The sequence below is a fragment of the Tinamus guttatus genome, unplaced genomic scaffold (genome assembly GCF_059628265.1).
Source record: "Tinamus guttatus ecotype Peru unplaced genomic scaffold, ASM5962826v1 Tinamus_guttatus_pri_ptg000332l, whole genome shotgun sequence".
Classification (NCBI taxonomy): domain Eukaryota; kingdom Metazoa; phylum Chordata; class Aves; order Tinamiformes; family Tinamidae; genus Tinamus; species Tinamus guttatus.
Window position 1 is genome coordinate 164,290 of NW_028288866.1, and position 19,344 is coordinate 183,633.

The window sequence follows — 19,344 nt, forward strand, 5'->3', positions numbered from 1 at the left end:
ACGGGATGGAAATCCATGCTGTCACACACAGCATGTAGCCCTTCCTCTACAGTCCTGCACTCCTGCCTTTCACAGGATGGGGAGGTGTGTGCTGAGAGGGATTTCTGGCTGAAAATGAGCTCCAGCAGGATGAAGAGGGTCACAGGGGAAGAGAACTGCTGCTTCCAGGGCTTGTCTGAACCGACAGCAGCTTGTGGATGTTTCTAAAGCACAGTTGAGCCACAAGACACTGAACAAACTTGACCTGCAATCAGAACAAAACCACAAGAACTGCTCCTGCTCTTTGTCCTCCTTGAGCCTGGCAAAAGGAATGACAGTTTTATTCACCACCAATGCCCAGTGCATTTTAAGTGAATGGGCTCTAAGGCAGTACCCGAGGTGACAAGACCCACACCTCCAGGCCATCTGCTGACTGCTATGTAGAGCCCAGAAATCATGCCCAGAAACATCTGATGTGGCATACTTTCCCTGTCACGTGGGATGGGGATCTGGTCAGAGCCCAGGCCTTGGATGGGAGGGTTCCCTTCAACGTCAAAAACAGCCACACAAGAGCTTAAAAAAGCTACAGTTTAATAAGCCTCTGTGCAAGCTGGCATGAGCAATTCTGTAGGCGAGTGTTCTGTACTGCAAAGGCAGTGTTGTATTCATCTCTAAGTCAACCCCGACTCGGGCCTGTCATTCAGGCCCTTGCACTTCAGTTCCTCATGTTCCGCTCTGTCGTGACACACAAGGTTATATTCGTCCTCACATTGTGGGGCTGCCAAGAGATTTCCTTGCTAGTGGGAAGCAGCAGGAAAAGTGGAAACAGGACCAAAAACCACCTTGGGAAGCTCAGATTGGGCAATAGGATGAAGAAATATCACTTGAAGGATAGAGCAGTGGTGCTACAGGGCACCCAGAGCGAGTCTGTCACCACCAATGGTTCTGTGTTTCAAGAAACAGCCACTGAGGATGGAAAAGCTCTCAATGAAGGGAAGGAGAACCTCTTGTGAGAACTTGCTGGGGAAGCAGATTGGGTGTCTATAGTCTGCAGGGACACAGGAGCAGGTCTAGGATGACCTGTGGTAGAGATGGCCAAGGGCGCTGCCAAGGCCCCAACAGAATAGAGGTCTTTATCTTCTTCACTATGGCTGTTCCATCTGTCACCGAGGCCTACCCCGAATCATCAGGACTTCTTTGCCCCCTTTATCCTTCTGGAGACCCTGGAAGGCGTCCCGTGTTTGTCCTGCACTCAGCACAGCATACCCTCACCCAAACACTGATGCCAGGGAGGATGTGGGCAACACATGGAGGAAAGGATCTCCCTTTCCAGGGTTTCTCTGCCTGTGCTTGGCCAATGTGTGTTGACAAAACACATCAAGGGTGTATTCAGCATCAGAGCCTCATGAGTATTTTCTCTACCTATCTATTACCAATGATTATATATTTTAGCTTTAATCAGCCCCTGGTGAGTTGTTGTAGTTAATGGCCTCAGTGGGATCCATTAATGCTCTACAAAACTTTAGGGTTTCCTTCTGACTTTGACTTCTTCACAGATTTCTTCAATCTCCTTTCAAAGCTGCAATTCATGGTCTCAGCTCCAAGTACTGCATGGAGCTCATTAAAAAGCAAAAAGTCCTGATAAACCAGGACTCTCCCTGCAATTTCCTTCAAGTGTCCATGGCTAATTGGAGAAGTTTGGGGAGTGTAGCTGAAATTTGAAGACAACAGTCATATACATGTATTTCATCTTTTTAAAGTTTTCTATTATTATTCTAAAGCATAGGTGACAGCACACCGTCCAATTCATAGACATCCAGAGTGACTCCTAATGAAGTCAGCACATGTAGGAAAAGCAGTGTCCCAGAGATCAGGCACTGTATGCACAATATTTCTCCCCATCTCCCCAGTCCTACCATTTCCCTCATCAGCCTCTTGGGAATTTAAATCACTCATGTTGAAAGCTAGCCTTAGTCCACCTAAGTCTGCACTCAATGTTATAGCTCACCTGCCCCAATTCTCACCTGCTTTACTTGGACAACTGGCTGCCAACAGGCACAGGGGGATCTTCTTTTAGTTACAAAGAAACAACCAAAAAAATAAAGCAGAGTATAGTTTCATGGAAAATAATGACACTCTTTGAATGTATGCTAAGTCCACACAATCCATACATAGAGTAAGGACTTGGCTAATGGGGCAGACTGCAGAAAGACAGAGCAAGCTTTAACCTCCCTAAAGGGCAAACCAGCCACTGGGTCTCTGAGTGAACAGAGTATCGGGAGGAGTCACAGTGTGTCCAGATAGTGCCCTAAAGGGGGTGTTAGAAATTGTCACTTCAAACAGGACATGTGAGAATGGGAGACTTACGTAGATGCACAGAAGGCAGGGAAGAGAATGGGCCAAGACCCCTGGCATGAAGAGCTGGGCTCACAGCATCACTGATGAGCTGCCACAGACTGAATAAGCAATGCAAAGAAGTCCTTCCTTTGGCAGTGACTCGGAAAGCCACATCTCTGACAGGATTACAGGGAGATGGGATTTCTCCTCTTTAAGATGGTCCCCAGGATTCTGCAGAGATGAGGAAGAGCATGAAGGGAGGTTCCAGGGATATTCGCCAACTTCAACAGCTGCAGAGCAGGGAGCTGGTCATCTCACAAACTGCTGATGGAGTCAAATGAGATGGAAACTGAGGAGTGAGATTGAGATGGAAACTGAGGAGTGAGATGGGGCCTGCTGGATCAACACCCGCAGCCTGGACCTCAATTCTTGTTCCCAGGGATCCTGCTGCTCTCCACCAAGGCTCCGAGCTTTGGGAGCTCCTTCCTGAGGTGTCACACAGAAATTATCACTGCAAAGACCCCTTGTGGATCCCGGACTGTGGCAGTAGCTGCACAGGGCTGGGGGCTGCCGCAGGAGTCCTGCCTGAGGGTCCCACCTTGCTCAGGGGACAATGTGGCAGCCAGGACTCCTGGGGCTGGGGCCTTCCCGAGCCCCAAGGCTCCCGTGGGGCAGCTCCAACCCTTGTGTGGGTGCTGGGGGCAGAAGGAGAGAATCCAGGGCAGCTTTCCCTGGCACTGGCTGCCCCTCTTCTCCCCCACGCCGGGGTGGTCAGTGCTGGCTGAGCCCAACACAGCAGCTCACACAGTCCCACGGGCCCCACACCAGTGCTCCCAGCACCGGCAGCCCAGAGCTGGGCTCCCCTCCCTGCCCCGGCCCCGCACAGCCCCCAGCACAGCCAGGAGCCCCGCGGGGCCCCTGCAGCAGAGCTCAGCCCCGCTGGGGCAGCCAGTGTGCCTCGCGGTCCCGACCTGCCCCACACACGGGGCCCAGCTGCCCCCAGGCCCGCAATGCCCCACGCGGCTACCGCGAGATGGCGCCGCCCGCAGCAGGGGAGGTCAGAGCTGCCAGCGGAGCAGGAGGCTGCAGCGTTGCCATGGCAGCTGACAGCCAATGGCTGTGCTTGGCATGATGAGGTCACTGCTGCCGCAGCCTCTGATAGGCCAGCTGCAGGGAGAGGGCGTGGCTGCTGCTTGTGAGGTCACTCCCACAGGCAGAGCTGATTGGGCAGCAGCAGGGCTGGCTCTGCCTGGTGACTGTGAGGTCACCGCTCCCGCAGCGCCTCCTTGGGCAGCAGCCGGGCCCTGCGGGGCTCTGCGCTGCTGAGATCATCTCCGCGGAGCAGCTGCTGAGCCCGGGCTGGGCTCCTGGCGGGGAAGGGCTGGGGAGGCCATGGCTGCCCTGGAGGGCAGGGCCACAGAGCTGGGCGGGACGGCGCTGTGACGTCATGTCTTTGTGAGTGCCTGATTGGCCGGCAGCAGGCAGGCAGGCGTGGGAGGTGGGTGGGGGGTCTCTGTGGTGAGAGGAGCTGAGAGGGCAGCAGTGGTTCCTGTGTGGGGAAGGGGTTTGAGGAAGCTGCTGTCTCTGAAGGCCACAGGCAGCAGCAGGCATGTGGTGGGTTTGCACCTGTGAGGTCACCTCCATGTGAGCAGCTGGGTTTGGGGTTTAGGCTTTAGTGTTGTGATCAGTGGTGAAGAGCCTAGTTGGAGACCTGCAACTACTGGTATCAGGAGTGAGGCAAAACTGTTCAGTTTATTAATGAGTGACCTGAAGGGACAGAGTGCACCCTCAGCAAGTTTTCTGAGGATAGAAAAGTGGGAGGAATGGCTGATAGCCCAGAGGTCTGTGCAGGCTCTAAGAGGCACCTGGACAACCTGGAGAGTTGGGGGTAGAGGAACCTCATGAAGTTCAACAGGGGCAAGTTCAGGGCCTTGCAGCTAGAGAGGAATAACCCCATGCACCTGGACAGGCTTGGGGTTGACCTGTTGGAGAGCAGCTCCACAAAAAGGGACCTGGGAATCGTGCTTGGCAACAAATTGGCCATGAGCCATCAGTGTGCCCTTGTAGCCGCTGATACTGGTGGCTGAGGTCTGATGGTACTTAGAGTGCCCCACAATATTGCAATGGCAGGAGATGTCTTTGGGTGGCCACTAGCTCCAGACTGCGGTGTTTCACTGCGGGTGCAGGAATTGCCCTCCACTGCCCCTTCCCTGGTCCTCCTGGGTCCCCACTGCCTCTCTGGGGATTGCAGAGCCCTCCTTTCCCCATGTGCACCTGAGTTTAGTGCTGTACCTTCTGGTCCCTGCACTGTGAGTCATCCCTGTTTCATTAAAGCTGCACTCAGTGCCCACTCGCAGGCAAACACTGTGCCTGGAGATCTCCTGGGGGTTCTCTCATCAGCACAGTCACGTGTGGGGCAGCCTGGCACAGGCAATGCAGAGACCATTGCCTCTCTGCAGTGGTCACTGAGAGATGGACCCTAGATTGAGGCTAACAGATCACCCTGGAATGCTGATGTCATCCCCTGGCTCTCATGGAGTTCAAAAGCAGAAGAGCAGGCCCATTTGTGGTTGCACACCCTTGGACATATTTTTTGATTCCAGTTTCTAAAGAGAGGCCAGATCCAGGACCATCGTAGGGGAGATCCCCTTTTATTATGGAAATGTTATTTTGGAATCCAGCTGTCGCTTAAGGGAGCCCAAGGACTGGTCCTGCCTGTTCTTCCAGGGTATGAGGGAAAACAAGCCTCTCTCTTCCAGGTTATGAGAGTTCCTGGGCCATATCTGCAGAATAAAGCGTGGAAGGACAGCACGGAAATTAGGAGGCCAACTCTAAATAGAGAAAGTCCTGCTGCCCTCCTGGAATGTGTCTTCAGGAAAGATGAACTGCCACAGGAAGGCTGCCTCTAGATTTTTCCTTCAATTCACTCATGTTTAGTTTTGTGTGTTGGAGCTTTGCATGGAACCATGGAGAGCTGTGGTGACACTTGGTTGCCATTTCTCTCAGAGAGATTTGAGATGACACTCTTAACCATAGCCACGAGAGCTGAGATCTCCTAAACAACACAGGACCCCTGGTCTCAGCCCACCTGCCCTTGTCCCACCATGACTCTGTACCCCAGAGGTCCCTTGGTGTCAGTGCTGGAAAAGACGCTGCAGAGGGAAACTCTCCTCCCTGCACTGGGCACATCCAAGGGAGCTCAAAGAAGCGGCTCAGAGAATTCCCCCTCTGTGCTAGTGAAGGGGGAAGCCTGGCTTCCTGCTTTATCATGGTCTATGTTTAAGTGTTAAATGAGAGATTCCTGTGCAGACGTGACAAAAACTAGGTATCTTTATTATTTATTATTTTAAGATGGATGTAAAAGAGAGAAGTAAAAAAGAAAGAAATGGATAAAATACAGCTTTGATGGCGGATATCCTGGTGAGTGAATGAAACAGTTGTTACCACTGACCTTGTACCCACTGGATGAGTTTCTTTAGTGCCTCCTTCAGCTCCTTGTTCCTTATACTGTAGATGAGGGGATTCAGGGCTGGAGGCACCACAGAGTACAGAATGGACACAACCATATCTAGAAGTGGGGAGGAGATGGAGGGGGACTTCAGGTAGGCAAACATTGCTATGCTGGCAACCGTATAGACAACGGCAAGGTGCGGGAGGCACATGGAAAAGGCTTTGTGCTGGCCCTGCTCAGAAGGGATCCTCAGTACAGCTCTGAAGATGTACACATAGGACACCACAATGAAAACGAAACACCCAAAGCCTAAAGAGGTACTAACAACAAGAAACCCAACTTCCCTGAGGTAGGAGTCTGAGCAGGAGAGCTTGAGGATCTGGGGGATCTCACAGAAGAACTGCTCCACCACATTGCCTTGGCACAGTGATAGGGAAAATGTGTTCCCAGTGTGCAGGAGAGCATTGAGGAAACCACTGGCCCAGGCAGCTGCTGTCATTTTGACACAAGCTCTGCTGTCCAGGAGGGTCCTGTAGTGCAGGGGTCTGCAGATGGCAACGTAGCGATCATAGGCCATGACTGTGAGGAAAGAAAACTCTCCTCCAAACAAGAAGACAAAGAAAAATATCTGGGGAGCACATTCCAAGTAGGAAATGGCCCTGGTGTTCCACAGGGAATTGTGCATGGCTTTGGGAACAGTTGTGGAGATGAAGCCCAGGTCAAGGAGGGAGAGGTTGAGGAGGAAGAAGTACATGGGGGTGTGAAGGTGGTGGTCACAGGCTATGGCTGTGATGATGAGGCCGTTGGCCAGGAGGGCAGCCAGGTAGATGCCCAGGAAGAGCGAGAAGTGCAAGAGCTGCAGTTCCCGCGTGTCTGCAAATGCCAGGAGGAGGAACTCATTGAGGGAGCTGCTGTTGGACATTTCACTCTCTCCAGGCTTTGTGGATTGTTCAGAAAAAAAAAGATATTGAGCAGTTATCCCATAGTTTTAAAGTTAAATATCTCCCAACTTTTTCCAGTTCTAATACACTGCCCGTATTGCCTCTCTCCATGGAGATCTTTGTGTAGCTCCCTTCCCTGAGCCTCAGTGTGGGGTGGCTGAATGTGTTGTGAGGAGCAGGGGCATCTCCCCAGAGCTCCAGAGAACTCTGTCCAGCTCTACAGTAGTGGGAAGGGGACAACAGGGGTGATGAGCTCTGAGATTCAAAATTTTTCAGGTGAAATCCCCCTGGTTTGTAAAAGGGCTTTTCAGTGTCTGCAGCACCACTTCTAATGAACGTGTATTGAGAGCACAATTCGGGGATTTTTAATATTTATTTTGACATGTATTTTCTTTGGGATGCCCCTCTCACTTCTGCAGAGTGTTCCTCAGAGGCAGAACTTTTCATTATTTCTACTGGGAATCATGAGAAAATGGACTTACAGTCATGTTATGCAGAGTGAGGAGAGCTCCTCTGCCTATTAGCCTTGATTGCAGCTGCTGTGTGCCCAAACCTGTTTGAAGTGCATGATGATCACCCTAATCAGTTGCCCTAGAAAGAACCCAGCCCCTCCAAAGAGCAGACAAGTCCAGTTTCAAAACCTCGGATCTCCAACTTCTCTCCCTTTCTCAGGGCATCTGAGGGAGGTCTCCAAGCTTCGCTTCTCGCCAAGAATATGCAGGGCTCTTTTCAGCTGCCCATATGCAGTTTCCAAACCATTTTTTCATACTCTCAGTCTCAGTAACAGATTCTTCAGAGGTCTCTTGGACATCACAGTGAGTCAGGGGGCAGCAGTTTCCCTCCTGAGGGCACCTCCAAGTCTGTTAAGACATTACAGGCAAAAAGGTCAAATGAAGTTGCATTGAAAATGGACTCTGCTTAAGGGAGAGTTAGCTCAGTTCCTAACCCCCTGGGCTGCATTTCCTGGAGTTGCACAGGTTAGAGGGAACTGGAGACGCCTCACTCCCATGCATATTCCTCTCTTCCACAGCTTGCAGGGTAGGTGTCTGAACTGCATCTGAAAACTCTGCAACCCCAGGGAGCCCAAGAGAAGAACAGGAGGGGAAACAAGGAGCAATCCTGCGATCCTTCTGCCAAGGGGAGAAAGGAAAGACAGTCAGAGGGGCACTCAGGAACACCCTTACCTCACCTATGTGGGCATGCTACCTCACAGATGGTGACATTGCAGGGCATGCATCTGAAGCCCCTATATTGGGCAGCAGGAAATGTGCCCATAGCTGGAGGGATGTCCCTGTCCTTTGCCAGAGATCTGGCTGTAATGGAGTGAGCTTATACCCTGGACCCCAAGGCTGTCAGGGCAGAGAGGCTGCTGGGTGGCAGAGGAGACGTGGCAGGGCTTGCTCAGAGGAAGGTGTCTGCATTGGAAGGACTGAGCATGACTTCCCCAAACATCATGGTGGGCACTTCCCTCTCCTTCCCTGACCATCTCTGCTGCCCACAGCAGTCCCTGATGGCGCCTTACTCTGCCCCAACAATTTTTGTCAGTCTGTGCTCGCAGAGCACATCACTTTTGTGTGCTCAGTTCTGTCCTACACAAGCCTCTGGGGACAGGGCACTGTCCAGGGGCATCGCTGTGCAGGCACTTTACGGAACAAGTAGAATAAATTGCACAAAGGCAATGCTGATGCTGTCTGCAGACTAAGGTGGGTTGAAGAGGCTGTATAAAGTTTCTCACAGACCTATTGATCTCTGAGAGGGAAGGCTTGAGTCCACTACCTTGGCAAACCAGAATACACTCCTCTTTTCTCCCTGCAGCAGTTAGGGAGATAATGGAAAGTGCAGATAGGAAGAGGAAAGTTCCTGCCCTTGGAAGCAGCCCTTCTCTTGACCTTCCTCTTGAAAAGGCTCTTGGGACATGTCCTGTACATGAACAAGGTGAACAGACTTGACCGAGGTAGCACAGTCTCAATAGGAAGATGATGCTGGCTGACTGGGAGCCAGCCCTGTCAGAGCTTCTCTGTGCAGCACTGACCCTTGCAGGCAGCAGAGTCACTGCCCAGGGTGCTCCCTCGGGTGCAGGGATGCTGCTTTGATTCAGAAACATGGAGAGACCTATGTGCACACCCAGCACTTGACACCCCTGCAGCGATACCTGGAAGAAAGGAGCAGCGTGCCCTGCCCTGTGAAGGTGCATCAGGGAATCCCTGAGCTGAATCAGCTCCTTCTCCTGCCATGCCCTGGATACTACAGGAGGGACAAGTCCTATCAGTCATGGGTTGGGAAGCATTCAGAAGATCCCTCCAGGAACCTCAGCAGCATTGCCCTGCAGACAGAGACTTACCGCGCAAGGGGTTGTGAAGATTTCTTCCTTCAGTGAGCTCTGCTCTGTCCTCCCGCTCCACACTGCCATTCCCCTCTCACTGCCTTCTCTCCTCTGCTGTCCGCAGCAGCAGGCAGTGCCCGCAGCCCTGCTGCTCTTGGCACAGGAGCTGCTCCTGCACACGGCTGTCTCTGGGCAGTGCTGCTAGGTTGCCATGAGCTGCCTCCGTCCCGGGAGCCGGTCCCTGCTCAGGAGCAGAGGCCCAGCTGAACTCACCAATTTCTCTGTCCCTCGAGCTTCCTCCTCCTGGGAAATGTGCACTGTAGTCAACTAAAATAATCCCTGCTTATCCCTCTCTAAACACTAGGAAAGACTGGTGTCAGCACTGTAGTTTGTTTCATCAGAGCATGCTTACTTGGAAGAGCTGAAAATGTCCCACTCAGGAAGCCCCTCTTCCCAACTCTTAGCTAGGCAAGATAAATAAATACAAGAATAGAGCTCCCTTTCCCAGTGTTCAGGTATTGGTTGATGTCACCCAGTTTGGGATTCTCAGGCTGGTTTAGAAGACCCTGGGCTGCCATGGTATTCCTGCGAGCTTCACAGAAACACACAGCAGGTGGGATTTCCCTTGCCCAAGCTGAAGTGAGCACAGCAGGGATGCCTGGGTGGGAGGTCTTGCTCTATGCTCCCAATCACTGGTCATTCAGGGTGGGTGTCAGCTGCACACACACAAACCCTTGGTGACACTGAAAGGGTGAGAGGTGGTTGAAGGCATGTGCCAGTGTCTGATTGCTATGATCACCATATCTACTTTATTCTAGAGCATATGTTGGGACCGGGTACGGAATTGCTTTGGTCCCCCAAAATGTTATCAGATGCCCACTGCTACCAGAGCTCTACTCACTAGGAAGCTGAGACACTAACAGATGCTGACATTGAAATAGTTCATCTCATTCTGTTCAGGCACTTGATTCACTGACACAGAAATAGGCCATGCTGGATGCCTGGGGCGTCCAGAACAGCCACGTGTCTCTAGCAGATACACCCTGTGACCTACAGGGTAAACGTGTCCCTTTCAAGTGGGTTTGGGCACTCAGGTTTCTTAGCAGTGCCCACATGTCTGGATCCCACCACTGTCCTTCAGTCAAGTCCTAACAGTCTGAGTCAAGCTTACTTCATAAATGAGAGAGGCACATCACACCAAGGTCTCTGCACCCTTAAAACCTTCTAGCTCTCCCTCTCTTGAAAATCTTCACACCCCTAGATGGCATGAACGGGACTTGGGTCAATGATGACCTCAGGCTGTGAACTCAGGCCAAGGGACTTGTTTGCTGGCATCTTGTCCTTCCTGGAGATTGGTTCACCTCTGTCACAGGTCCCATGGTAAAGGCCGCTCCTGCCATTCTTTCTGCACAGCCCAGCTCTGTTTCTCCTGAGGCCTCCCCTCCTCCTGGCCTGGGTGAGAATGACGGTGCTGGTGCTGGGGCTGGGGCTGGGGAGCACCACGGGGCTGCTGGGGCCCTTGGCCATGACAGGGGCAGAGCCTTGCAGGAGGGTCGGGAGCAGGAGATATGGTGCAAAGGCCGACCGGGGCAGGCGACGCCGCAGGGGAACATCGCCCCCGCAGGGACCCTCCGCGGCTCCCTCTGCTCTTCCCGCAGGATGGAGGAGAGACTCCCCAGCCGCCCCCGGGTGGCCTGGGAGCAGGACGGGGCTCAGCAGGGCAGCAGCTCTGCCCCCGCGCCCTCTGAGGGCTGCGAGCCCCAGGTGCCGCGGGGCCTGTGCAGCCACGGTGAGTGACAGGCTGCGGGACAGGGACCTTTCCTGCCCGCCCGCCAGCACCTTCTGCAGCCCGGCCTCGCTGGGCCCAGCACCGCAGCCCCGCGCTGGGCCCAGGGGAGCAGCCAGGGCTGCTGTGTTGGAGAGGGAAATTTTTATGATCTGTAGAGTCATAAATAATTACTGTGTGAAACAAAATCCAGACCTTGGAGGGAAAATACTCAACTTTGATAATGCTCAGCAGAGGCCACCAACAAAGGAAGATTGTAACGCCCAGTTCTCTGAGGAAGAACGGAAAGCACATAGCGGTTACATGTTATCCAAACAAACAAAGAAGTTTGTTAGCTCAGGAGAAACAAGAACTGCTGTTCAGGCTGCTTTGCTGCCAGCCTAACTACAAAATGCTGTCTAAGGAAGTTTGAGAATGTGAGAATGAGAAGGATAAGGAAAGCAGGACCACCACATTGAGGAATGAGATCCCCTTCTGGAATGTGCGCATGCACAGTCTTAGAAGGATTCTATAACAGGAAGGTGGAGACTTGCCCGCCCCTGGGCAGCCTCCTGGCATGTAGTGGCCTTACGTGACAGGACACCCCAGGAATAAAACATGAGGGCAGACTCCGGTGGGACAGAGGCTCCCAACATCGAGGTGAACATTGTCTCCTGCAGGGATGCCTGCTATGATTGAGAGCCTGCCAGCCTCTCCGCTCCACTCTCTTGGAGAAATGTGTGGTCTCATAGTTCTGCAGGCAAATATTATTCAGTAAGTAGCCATTTCCTATTCCTTTGTGCTTGTACCTATGTTGTTTTGATTAAAGGCATCAGTGTCAGTAAGTGTGTCTCATCAGATGTGTTTTTATTGCCGAATCCCGAGCCCATGCGGCACACCTGCTCAGAAGCAGAGGCCCAGCTGAACTCATGAATTGCTCCATCCCTCGTGCTCCCTCCTCCTGGGGAATGTTCACTGGAATAGACTGAAATAATCAACAGCAGCCCCTGTCTAAGCACTGAAGGAAGATTGATGCCAGCATCGCAACTGGTCTCATCAGAGAATAGTTATTTGCAAGCGGTGGAAACGTCCCACTCTGGAAGACCTGATTGCCATCTCCTAGCTGGGCAGGGCCCCTAGAGGGGAAAAGAACAGGGTTCATTTTCCCACACTTCAGGTATTGACTCAGATGGGCCAGGTTGAGCTTCTCAGGCTGGCCTAGGAGGCCCTGGGCTGGAGGGGAATTCAGATCCTTCCCATGTGCTCTACAGAAGCACCCAGGAGGTGGGATTCCCCTTGTGCAGGCAGAAGGGAGCACAGCAAGGCTCTGTGCAAGCAAGATCCTGCTCCATGCTCCCTTTAAAATCACTGGGGATGGAGAGGGAAAGCCAGTTGCTCACACACAAGCACATGGTGACACTGAAAGCGAGCAAGGTGCCTGAAGGCATGCACCTACTTCCATCAAGAGCGTGAGTTGGGGACCGGGTAGGGAGTTGGTGACCTGAAAGGACAGCACATGCCCACTGCCACCAGAGCTCCTCAACTAGGCAGCTGAGGCACATGCAGACACTGCAAGCACTTGATGTCGATCAGTGCAGCCACTTGACTCAGTGACACCAAAATAGGCCCACAGGGACAGGTGGGCTGCCTGGGGTGTCCAGCACAAACCCATGTCTCTAGCAGATACAGCAGGGCACCTATAGGAAAACCAGGACCCTTTGGAGTGGTTTCCTGACAATGCCCAAACAAACGGATGCCACCACTGCCTTAGGCCAAGTCCTCCTTATCTACAGTCAAATGTGCTTCAGAAATCATAGAACCATAGAATCATAGAATGCTTAAGGTTGGAAGGGACCTCTAGAGGTCATCTAGTCCAACCCCCCTGCATGCACAGGGTCACCTAGAGCACATGGCACAGGACTGCATCCAAGTAGACTCTCTCCAAAATGGGAGAGGCACATCACCCCAAGGTCTCTGCTCTAGTTGCTGCACCCTTAACTTCTTCTATCACTCCTTCCCCAGAAACTCTTCACACCCCTGGAGGATATGAAGAAGAAATGGGCTGAGGGTGACCTCAGACTGCTAAATCACAGGCTGCCCACATCCAGGGACTTCTTCACTAACTTGATGTTATCATGAAGCAGTCCTGTCCCACATGCTGATCACTGAGGGATGCCACTAATAGCCAGCTGCCACTTGGCAGCACTGTACTGCTGATCACTGTTTTCAGTGAGCCTGATGCTCCATCCACCTGCCTTATGGTCCACTGATCCTCTGCAGATCAGTTCACAATTTGACTAGAAGGAAACTAAGAGAAACCTTTTCAATGCCTTTGCTAAAGTGAGAGTTCACAAAATCCCCTGCTTTGTCCTTCTGCACACAGGCATTCCTCTTGTGGCGGAAGGTAAACAGGTTGCTCTGGGAAGGGCTAACTTTACTCTTATATCAGGTTGGTAGGTGGTTTCACCAGGAAAATCTCCTGGCTCCTGTCCCAGTGCTGCTCAGCTACAAAAATTATTATTAGTTTTTCCTTAACTCTCTTGAAACTCCCTTTGCTACTGCTTGTCCTTGTTGTCTCTTGTCCTTTCCTGACCTTGGCCCCAATCAGACTTTCACCGAGGACAGTGACACCTTCACCTCTAAGCGCAGCCTTGCTGGGGTCTCCAGGCACCGCGCAGGCAGGCCTGCTCCATGGTAGGAGAGGGGTCTGCAGACAGTGGGGCTGCCTTGGGGACCCTCAGCAACAGGCAGCAGAGCAGGGGCACATTGCAGGCACCTGGCGGTGACAAGAAGGCAGGAGCGTCCCTCCTCCCTGGAGGCAGACGCCTTCTGAGGGCAAGGGCATGCTGGAGATGTGGGGGACCCTGGACCCTTCCACAAGTCTTCACACGGTCTGTTTTTCTCCTGCTTTGGAGGTTTTCCCCACAGATTCATTTTCACTAGTATTCTTACACTTTGCCACTTCTTCCCACATTTTTGCCACATTTTCCTCTACTTTGATAATTTTCCCATGCTTTGACTTTTTTTCCTTCTCTTTCACAAACATTCCCTTTTATGCTTGTTACCATTTTCCCACACTTGTGAAGATTTTCCTACCCTTCGGTCTTTTACCCAACCTCTCCTTCTTTTCCCATGCTTTCTCGATATTACCGAGCTCTCACTGTTCTTTTTGCACTTTTTTTCCCATCACTTCACACTCTTTCCACTTTTGTAACCATTCTCACGCTTTTGACCATATTCCTACACTGTTGTTCCTTACCCATGTTTTTCCCTATTTTCCACAATCTGGACACTTCTCCAATGCTTTTGCACTTCTTCCCACCATTTCAATTTTTTTCCGATGCTTACATCTGCCAGCTATTATTTTCTAACTTTTGTGTTCATTTGCCACACTTTTGCACTTTTCCCTTTGCTTTTAGTAATTTTCCCATGCTTTCCCTTCTTTCCCTTCCTTTAACTGTTCTCCTACCCTTGCCATATTCTTCCCACTCATTTCCACTTGCAGAACCTTCTAAAAACCCTGTATGTATCAATAAAACCTATAATCTATAAGGCCTGTGGAGCACAGAGCTGTGGAGAGGACAACTCCTCCTGTGCCCCAGAGACCTGATCAGGAGTGGGGAGAGGAGGAAATGACGCGGTGCCTGGTGCCCCCATGGCGACTCCCAGGGCTTCGTGATGGGGGTGGCAACCTGCCCACAGGCCACTGTGATGGGGCAGTCCCTAAGGTGACCATGTCCCTGCTGGGGTCTTCACTCTCGGAGAGCGACGCAACCAGCAGGGAGCAACTGGCCTCGGTGCCCGTGCGAGAGATCCTCAGAGAGATCCCTGGAGATGGAAAAGGAGCAGCAGGTGAATGCCTGCTCCTCATCCACGGATGGGATTCCTGGAGCTCAAGAACGTCCAAGTGAGGAGAGTGATGGGGCTGGAGGGAGAGGTGGAGGGCAGGGATGAGATCTGCATGGAGAGCACGATGATGGTGGGGCAAGACCTTGGATCAATAGAGCCAGCCAGGAGTTTCTCCGTCAAGGGGATGTGTATTCCTGGCCGTGGGCATTTCTTATTTGACAAAGCAGCCCCATCTGCATGTACCAAGGCCCACACAGGCCCTGCAAGCTCTGGGCAGAGGACAGAGAGCAAGTGCAGGCCACGCGCAGCCAGGCCATGCTCGGCACAACCTTCCCTTTGACACGAGGTTGGGCTTTCCTGTGCTGCTCCTACCAACACAAGTGCCCCCATCATCAGCCTCCCTCTCCCCACAGGTGGGCCAGCAGGAGCCTGTCTTCGTCCCACCAAAGGGACTGGCTGTTGCCACTGCCTGGCCCTCAGGGCTCACACACCTCTGAACACAGCATCGCACAGGTACAGAGCTGAGCGGTGGTGGTGGCCGAGCCTCTGCCTGACTTCCCATGGGACCGAGAAGCAGGCGGGACGTGCTGGGAGACACCAGGAGGTCTCTGTGCCCGGCAGGCCAAGCGCTGCTCTGCACGGCAGCCTGCACGCACCCACCTCGGGCTCTCCGAGGAGCTGCCTTTGCCCAAGGTTTGCCCATAGGCCCGAGCCCTCTCCCCAGGCAGTCTTTGGGAGCAGGGCAGCAGCCACCTGCATGGCAGAGCCATCGTCAAGGGGGTCAGAGGCTGCAGGAAGTTTCCAGTCGGGAAGGATGGAGGGAGGGACCAAGGACGGCAGTAACGACTGCCTTTGTGGTGGCCTTCATTGCAGGTTGTGGAGGAGAAGGACAGCGATGTCCCCTCCACGGTGCAAGAGCCGCAGCCCTCCACCAGCCTTGGAAGGCCTCAGGAAATGCCAGCGCCCTCTCCACAGGAGCCAGCACAGCCTGATGCTGACAGAGCTAGGATGGAGCTGACTGTACCTGTGCCCCCACATGCACTGGCATGTGCGATTGATCAAGGCGCATGGGCAAGATCCTGGCAGCTCCAGAGCATAGAGAGACGCCCAAACACATCATCCTCTGCACCTTAGACAGGGCCTGATCCCTACAGTAATCGGGGAGAACGCCAGTGCAGCATTCCTAGCTGGCCTAGCTGGCCTAGCAGACTGGGGTGCCCAAGTGGGCCAGTGAGAGCACGGACAGCACGGGCATGGCACCAGCTTTTGGAGATCACGTGCCACCTCCAAGGAAGGCCAGTGCACGTGCACAAAGACAACACTGCGCGCTACCTGGCTGTGCTCAGCATCAAAACAGAGCCACTGGAGGAGCTGGAGAGGAGCTGCCTGCACCGCACTGGACAGAGCTTGGCCCAGCTCCGAGAAGGAGCTTTTCCAAGGAGGGAGCAGAACCTGAGAGAGAGAGCCAGGGCAAGCAAGAGGAGGGCCATGACAAGCGTTTGTCCCTGACGCTGGCAGGATCACTCAATGCCAAACCCAAGGAGGTGAGTGCAAGGGAGTGCTGGGCCACGGGGGAGCCCTCCCAGTGCTGTGGCCAGCAGCTGTGCCGCGCCGTGTGGGACAGCCGGCTTGTCAAAGCACTGGCGGAGCCCCACGAGGCCTTTCCTCCCTTCACAAACCTCCCTCTCTCCTTCTAGATCCTCACCAGAAACTCCTTCTATGACCTCTGGAAACCAGAGATCACGCGAGTGGAGCTCCTAAAAGGCGCAGGCTGCAAGTGGGAGGTGCTGGAGCGGCTCTATGCTCATGCCCCAACACGGGAGGCGCCGAGAGGCAAGAGAGGCCTGGGAACACTGCAGGAGGAGACAGCAGAGGACACTGATGAGGAGGAGGAGGCTGGGGAAGAGCTTGTTCAAGGGGAGGAGCTGGAGGAAATCAACTCTTTGACCTGGGTCAGAGCCAGACTCTGCAGCTCGGCTGTGGACAAGGAGACGGAGCACGAGAAGGTGCCCTGCTCGCCCCATGTCAGCACCACAGAAGCTGTGAGCGAGGCACCTGGCACTGTGGAGAGCCCCTCTCTTGAGTCAGCAGTGCCCAGAGGTGGCGAGCCAGGAGCACCCGCTTTGGCCCCAGCTTTCTGCATGCAGAGGAGAGCGTGTCTGTCCCAAGAGCAGCAAGTGCAGGAGAATCATAGAATGCTTAGGGTTGGAAGGGACCTCTAGAGATCATCTAGTCCAACCCCCCTGCATACGCAGGCACACCTAGAGCACATGGCACAGGACTGCATCCAAGCGGGTTTTGAAGATCTCCAGAGAAGGAGACTCCACAACCTCTCTGGGCAGCTTGTTCCAGTGCTCTGTCACCCTCACTGTTAAGAAATTTTTCCTTAAGTTCCTTTGGAATTTTTGGTGTTTCAGTTTCCGGCCATTTCCTCTAGTCCTATCAGTGGCCACCACTGAAAAGAGACCATCCCCGTCCTCTGCACTCCCTCCCTTGAGGTATTTATATACACTGATTAGATCCCCTCTCAGCCTTCTCTTCTCCAGGCTGAACAGACCCAGCTCCCTCAGCCTCTCCTCATAGGGCAGATGTTCCAGGCCCCTGATCATCCTTGTGGCCCTGTGCTGGACTCTCTCCAGAAGCTCCACATCCCTCTTGTACTGTGGAGCCCAGAACTGGACACAATACTCCAGATGCAGCCTCACCCTGGCTGAGTAGAGGGGCAGGATCACCTCCCTCGACCTGCTGGAGACGCTCTTCTTAATGCAGCCCAGGATGCCATTGGCCTTCTTGGCCACAAGAGCACACGGCTGCCTCATGGTCAACTTATCATCCACCATGACACCCAGATCTTTCTCCGCAGAGCTGCTCTCCAGAAGGTCAGTCCCCAGCCTGTATTGGTGTCTGGGGTTATTCCTCCCCAGGTGCAGAACCTTGCACTTGGCCTTGTTGAATTGCATGAGGTTTTTCACCGCCCAGTTGTCCAATCTGTCCAGGTCCCTCTGGATGGCAGCGCAGCCCTCTGGGGTATCGGCTACTCCTCCCAGTTTCGTGTCATCAGCAAACTTGCTGAGGGAGCACTCTGTGCCTTCATCCAGGTCATTGATGAATAAATTGAACAGGACTGGACCAAGGACTGACCCCTGGGGGACCCTGCTAGCTACAGGCCTCCAACTAGACTCTGCACCGCTAATCACCACTCTCTGGGCCCTGCCATCCAGCCAGTTCCTAATCCACCTCACTGTCCACTCATCTATCCCACACTTCCGGAGCTTGCCCAGGAGGATGTTGTGAGGGACGGTGTCAAAAGCCTTGGTGAAGTCGAGATAGACGACATCCACCACTCTCCCCTCGTCTATCCAGCCGGTCATTTCATCATAGAAGGCTATCAGGTTAGTCAGGCAAGATTTCCCCTTGGTGAATCCATGCTGACTACTCTTGAGCACCTTCTTGTCCTCCATGTGCTTGGAGACAACGGCCAGTATGAGCCGTTCCATCACTTTTCCGGGGACGGAGGTGAGGCTGACTGGCCTGTAGTTGCCTGGGTCCTCCTTCTTGCCTTTTTTGAAGACTGGCGTGACATTGGCCTTCTTCCAGTCTTCCGGCACCTCCCCCATTCTCCAGGATCTTTCAAAGATGATGGAGAGCGGCTTAGCTATGGCATCTGCCAGCTCACACAGCACTCTGGGGTGCATCCCATCAGGGCCCATGGATTTGTGGGTATCGAGGTTCCTTAGGTGCTCTCTGACCCAATCTTCCTCTACCCAGGGCAAGTCTTCCTCTCCACCAGCTTCTTCTCTTGTACCTAGGGCCTGGGGCTCTAATGGGCTGCCCTTGGTAAACACCGAAGCAAAGAAGGCATTGAGCAACTCTGCTTTTTCTGTGTTATTTGTAACCAGGGTGTCCATCCCGTCCACAGGCGGACCCACGTTTTCCCTGATTTTCCTTTTGCTGTTAATGTATTTGAATAAAATTTTTTTGTTATTTTTAACATCCCTTGCCAGCTTGCCTTCCAGCCGTGCCTTAGCTTTCCTTGTCGCATCTCTGCATTCCCTGACTACGTTCCTGTATTTCTCCCATGGGACCTGTCCTTTTTTCCACATTCTGTATACTGCTGCCTTCTGCTTGAGCATTGCCACAAGCTCCCGGCTCATCCACGCAGGTCGCCTGCCCCCTCTGCCTGCCTTCCTACACACAGGGATGCACTGCTGCTGGGCGTGGAGGAAGTGCCGCTTGAAAACTAACCAGCTCTCTTGGGCCCCCCTGCCTTCTAGAGCACTAGCCCATGGGATTCTACTGAGGAGGTCTCTGAAGAGGCTAAAGTTGGCCCTCCTGAAGTCCATCGTCGCAAGGCTACTTATAGCCCTGCCTCCTCCTCGTTGAATCCTGAACTCCACCAACTCATGGTCACTGCAGCCGAGGCTACCCTCCACCTCAACATCTCCTACTAGGCCCTCCCTATTTGATAGCATGAGGTCCAGTAGCCCACCTCTCCTCGTCGGCTCCTCCACAACCTGCGTCAAAAAGTTATCGTCGACGCTCTGCAGGAACCTCCAGGACTGATTGTGCCTGGCTGTGTTGTCCTCCCAGTTTATGTCGGGTTAGTTGAAGTCCCCCATGAGAACCAGGGCCTGTGACCGTGAGGCAATATCCAGCTGACTATAGAAGGCCTCATCAACCTCCTTGTCTTGGTCAGGTG

The 19,344-nt window shown here is 53.3% G+C and overlaps 1 protein-coding gene across 1 annotated transcript in view; it reads left to right on the top strand.

Annotated features, from left to right (window-relative positions):
• The window catches only part of LOC148593787 (uncharacterized), a gene marked incomplete at its 5' end in the record, with an annotated part of 98,421 nt that extends 79,325 nt beyond the window's left edge, over positions 1 to 19,096 (top strand). Inside the window, 2 exons of the mRNA XM_088529478.1 lie at positions 16,343 to 16,745; positions 19,062 to 19,096. Of these exons, the coding sequence (XP_088385604.1) occupies positions 16,343 to 16,745; positions 19,062 to 19,096 (438 nt within the window). The remainder of the gene's footprint in view (positions 1 to 16,342; positions 16,746 to 19,061) is intronic.
• Positions 19,097 to 19,344: the final 248 nt, after the last annotated feature.